The sequence below is a fragment of the Lactuca saligna genome, chromosome 5 (assembly GCF_052625555.1).
Source record: "Lactuca saligna cultivar CGN05327 chromosome 5, ASM5262555v1, whole genome shotgun sequence".
Lineage (NCBI taxonomy): Eukaryota > Viridiplantae > Streptophyta > Magnoliopsida > Asterales > Asteraceae > Lactuca > Lactuca saligna.
Window position 1 is genome coordinate 315,703,467 of NC_136421.1, and position 4,602 is coordinate 315,708,068.

General features: G+C 36.0%; 1 protein-coding gene across 3 annotated transcripts; it reads right to left on the reverse strand.

The window, feature by feature from the left end:
- Positions 1-1,609: 1,609 nt before the first annotated feature.
- Positions 1,610-2,990, reverse strand: MAMYB (Duplicated homeodomain-like superfamily protein). Of its 3 annotated transcripts, none has more exons than XM_078997243.1 (2): positions 2,016-2,990; positions 1,610-1,805 (listed from the first exon to the last, which is right to left on the reverse strand). In XM_078997243.1, exon 1 carries the CDS (start codon positions 2,928-2,930, stop codon positions 2,034-2,036), a length of 897 nt encoding a protein of 298 aa, XP_078853369.1. In that variant the 5' UTR covers positions 2,931-2,990; the 3' UTR covers positions 1,610-1,805; positions 2,016-2,033. The 3 variants fall into 3 exon arrangements, with proteins under 3 accessions (XP_078853369.1, XP_078853371.1, XP_078853370.1); XM_078997245.1 differs by having other exon boundaries at positions 1,610-1,845; XM_078997244.1 differs by having other exon boundaries at positions 1,610-1,854.
- Positions 2,991-4,602: the final 1,612 nt, after the last annotated feature.

The window sequence follows — 4,602 nt, forward strand, 5'->3', positions numbered from 1 at the left end:
ATCTTGTGGTTACCTTTCTTCCACAGGTTACTAATTATTTAATATGTGCATTAAAGAAAACACTTTTATTTGTCAAAAGAATCAATAAGTTAGCTAAAACTTTAGCATGAGTAGTTTTTTAAAAACACACAAGTCTATATTTTGCCAAACACAACGATCTAAAATACCTCGAAAAAACAAGATAATTGTGGTGTGATAAAGGAATCAATATGGGCTGTTTATAGGCTATACAAGATTTGATTTGTTATACATATAATTATTTAAGCAATCAATGTTCTTCTACCGATTCGATCACTAGTCAAATTTAGGGCTCTTGTCTTGGTAGCTTTCATGGGTCAAACCGTCAAAGACTTCAACTTCAATCGCAAACACAAAAGCTAAATTATATTTGAGTCGATTTAGTACACATAGACTTTGACTTTTCAAGTCAATATAACTACTTTTCAGACAATTATTTAGTATGAATCTGGTTCCAACAACTTTCTCATTGTAATATTTGTTATAAGCTCAACTTGTTTATAATATAATTCATAGTATCTAAAGGTTCAAACATCAAAAAGATTCAATTAACTAATAATGTTGATTATGCTAGTACCAGAGTTCCACCCCTTCATCTAATATAATATGATCACAGGGTCAAACGTTGACTTTTATCGGTCAAATGCTTCAACTTCAATCATCCAAGTTCAATGCATCAACTCTCATCGTTTGTGACTATCTACTAGTGCAATATAGAAGGTCAGATGTTGACTTTTGAGATGTAAAATAGAGCGTTTCAATCAGAATCTGTGTTGTAACAAGTCGTATAATTTGTTAAAACTTCACAACATTTTAACACTACTTTACATCAAACTGTCAAGCTGATTTTTGACCTTAAAAGTCAAAGAAAGTAAGTCCTATCTTTGTATGCTTCAGACTTTTGAAATCAATCAAACAATCATCTTCACTTTCAGACGCTGTATCAACTTCATCTTCACTAAAATCATTATACCGTGGCTGAATGTTTCAGAAGAAAAGAAGACAAAAAAAAAAAATGATAGTAGATTTTGCTAACACTAGAAACGTCTAGTGTGTATAAAAAGAGAAAACTGTAAAATTGTTCCAATGCATCTTAGAACGCTCATTCTTAATCTAATGCATATAAAAAACACACTATACATGCACAACTTGGCCATATATTATACATAGAATTTTCAAAAAGACCATAGTAAGTAGCCCTGAATCCTTGGAAACTTTGATTATCCACGGATTGTAAAGATGGTTTAATAGATACTAATTGACTTTTTAAACCATCAATCCATCATGCATGACTTTTAAAATGATTGTTTCACCAGAATATGTAGACAAGTATTGCAAAAATCCAATCAATCAGAGTAAAACACATTTGATAAAAGACATAATCAGTGTAAATATTGCTAGAATCAATTAAAAAGGCCCAAATGCGTACAACACATAATCTATTATCATACCTATCTCAAGTCAATTGGGTTTTTATAAAGCAAATCAAATTGCTTAACTGCATTCATGCTAACATTCTGCAAAGCCTTGCTGCTCTCTATGTTCTTTCCATTGAGCAGTATTTGTCATTGAATAAACACCAACAAAGAAATTATATGGTAGCAATCATTTAATTAAAGTAAGTTATAAATTACTAACAATCGTAAAGTTTCATCAATAGTCATCCAACTAGAATTTGATACACGAATTAAGCAATGACCCATCAATCTCCTCAAACATAAAGCCATTCACAATCTTCCTTAAGTTGTTATGCATTCCATTTCCATCCTCAGTTAAGCAAATTTCGTCTGTGGATTCAAGATCCCAAATTAAAGCAATGGATTGAAGCTGTCATGTCTAATTTGATCATTAGCACATATATTATGGAGATTTAAAATTAATAACTTTATAGTTTCAACAGTAGCTATAGAATTACATCACTCATACATCCCATCATCCATTCAAAATTGCTATAGAGTATAGACTCAAATGGTATGCTCAATTGATAAAACAATTACCTCTTGATTGATTAAGATTTAAGCCTCGGAAGAAACTTTTGAACTCCTAAAATCTTTTTTAAGATCAGCAACCCTCTTCATGCAAGCTGCTTTTGATCTTCCAGGGACAGCAGCTGTGATCTTCTCCCACCTCAAGGCTGAATCTTTAGGGAAAGCTTTTAAAGCATTGAGCAGAGCTATGTCCTCGGCGGAGCTCCAACTTCCACCATTACTGACCTGCTCCCTTTCATTCTCAATAACCTCATCAACCCTCTTGTCCACTGCCTTCCTATCTTTCAAGAACTTTGAAAAAGAATCTGAGTCGCCAATTTTCCTTTCGCCCATCGATTTCGCCATCTTCACCACACTCTCCACCTTATGGCGCCCAGAAAACACCTCCGCCACCGCCTCCCACCGCCCTGGCATCCCTACAGGATTCTTCACCATCTGCTTCTTCAACAACTCCAGATCTCCTTCACTCCATTCTTTATCTTCCACCACAATAACATTTGAATCGCTCTTGTTGCTGGGCTTTGGAGTTTCGTTCACGACGACAGCCGGGACCGATATGAAATCTTGATCAGGTTTTTTTGTCTTGAATCTTGATCTTTTTAATGGTTCGGGTTCTGGGGTTTGTCGAGGACTTTGGGGCTGGATGGCCGGACCAAGACCGACCCGGATGTCGCCAGCTGTCAGGGAGGGAGGAGCAAAGGGGCCTACGAGGAGAGATAATGAGAACCAGATGAAGATGGATTGCAGAGGATCAGATTGGAAGTAGAAAAGGGAGAGGGTTAAGAGGAGGGCAGAGAGGGAAAGAGAGACAAAGAGAGCAGGCTTGTGGAGATCATCAAGCTTTTCGGATTTGGGGGTAGTTTTTGGGGTTGATCGGGATTGAAGGACGAATCTGGGTCTGCTTTCTTCGTCAAAGAACTCCATGGGAGTACGAGCTTCTACAGAAAGCAGATCTGGATCGTGGTTTCTACAAGGAGGTAGATTATGAACTTTGCATTATAATTAAGGTTTTTTCAATAAATAAATAAATAGATCAAATTCTTTAAAAAAAAAAAAATAAATAAAAATAAAAAAATAAAAAAAAAAAAACTACATTTTATACAAAAAAATCAATTTTTATTTAGACAAAACTGTAAATTTGGTCCTTGTGGTTTTCAAAAACCTTTGGATGGAGTCCAAAAAGTTTCCAACTTGCATTGAAGGTCCAAAATCTAGGTTTTTAATCCAAAAAAACTTAAAAAGACGATTATGCCATTTTATTTTCTTTTTTGAATTTTTTATAATTATTCTAATGTTTTTTTAACTAAAAAATAAAGAAAAAAGAAAAAAGGTATCCCCCACCCACCCACTGTAATCTCTCTCTTCGTCTTCTCAAATCTCATGGAGTTCATCTTTGATATCCCAAAATTGATGAACAAAAACCAAAATCAAGCAATAGAAAGAAATTGAAACCCAAACACACAGACACAAATTCTAACGCAAAGCGCCCACATCGATTGTAAACAATATCATCAATAGGATTGAGTCTACATTGACTTGTACGTTTGCTTAAACAAAAATGGAGGTTTGCTTAAACAAAAATGGAGATTCATAGTGAGTCTCTTATCTCGATCGGACGAAGCAAATAAGAGGGGGATGGCAATCACCTTTAAATTAGAGTCGTGGCTGGACAGAGAGGGTCGACGGAAGCAGCATTCAGAAGTGGTGATGGTTCATAGCAGTGGCAGCAATGAGGTGGTGGTCGGTGACGGGTGGCTAGTGATAGCAGCTCCGCTGCCTCGTTCCCTTTGCGTCTGGAAGCACACAACGGAGAAGATGAGGGAGGAGGGGAGAGTTTGGTGGTGGTCAAAAACTATGGTAGTAGGAAGGTAATGACGACCACAAGCAGTAGCGACCATGGGTTGCAAAGGTTGCTCTAGTAGCCTCCTACTGTTGTGTCCGGGTTTCTACTTGACGAGAATGACGATAGGCGTATATGGGAAAATGATAGGGGGTCGGAGTAGGGCAGGAGATACAAAGGAAGGGGTGTTTGGGTTGTTGTTGTCTTGGTGGTCGGAAAAACGGCTCCACCTCCGGTGGATTTTCTTGGTCGTGAATGAAGAAGAAGGAGGGGTAGTATTTGTATGGTAAGATGCAAACCAGAGAGAGAGAGAGTTTAGTTTTTTCTAATTATTTAAATACCAAAATAAATAGAGAAAATAAAAAAAATAAAATGAAAAGGGTAAAATCGTCTTTTCAAGTGTATCAGGAACCAAAAACACATAAAAACCTTGATTTTGAATCTTCGATGCAAGTTAGAAACTTTTTGGACTCCATCCAAAAGTTTTTAAAACCACAAGGAATAAATTTGCAATTCTGTCTTTTATTTATTACTTGTTATTTCAGGAGTTACCGACATAAAATGAGATTTTTTCCATAAAAACCCCCACATTTTACGTCTTTTCACTTGTAGAACTAAAATTTTTATTTAAAATAAACACAATTTTAAGAGTAAATTACACGAAAGGTCCTTATGGTTTGGGGTAATTTGCGCACTTGGTCCCTAACTTATTTTTTTTACTCAGAAAGTCCCTACTATTTGTTTCTGCTACGCGCT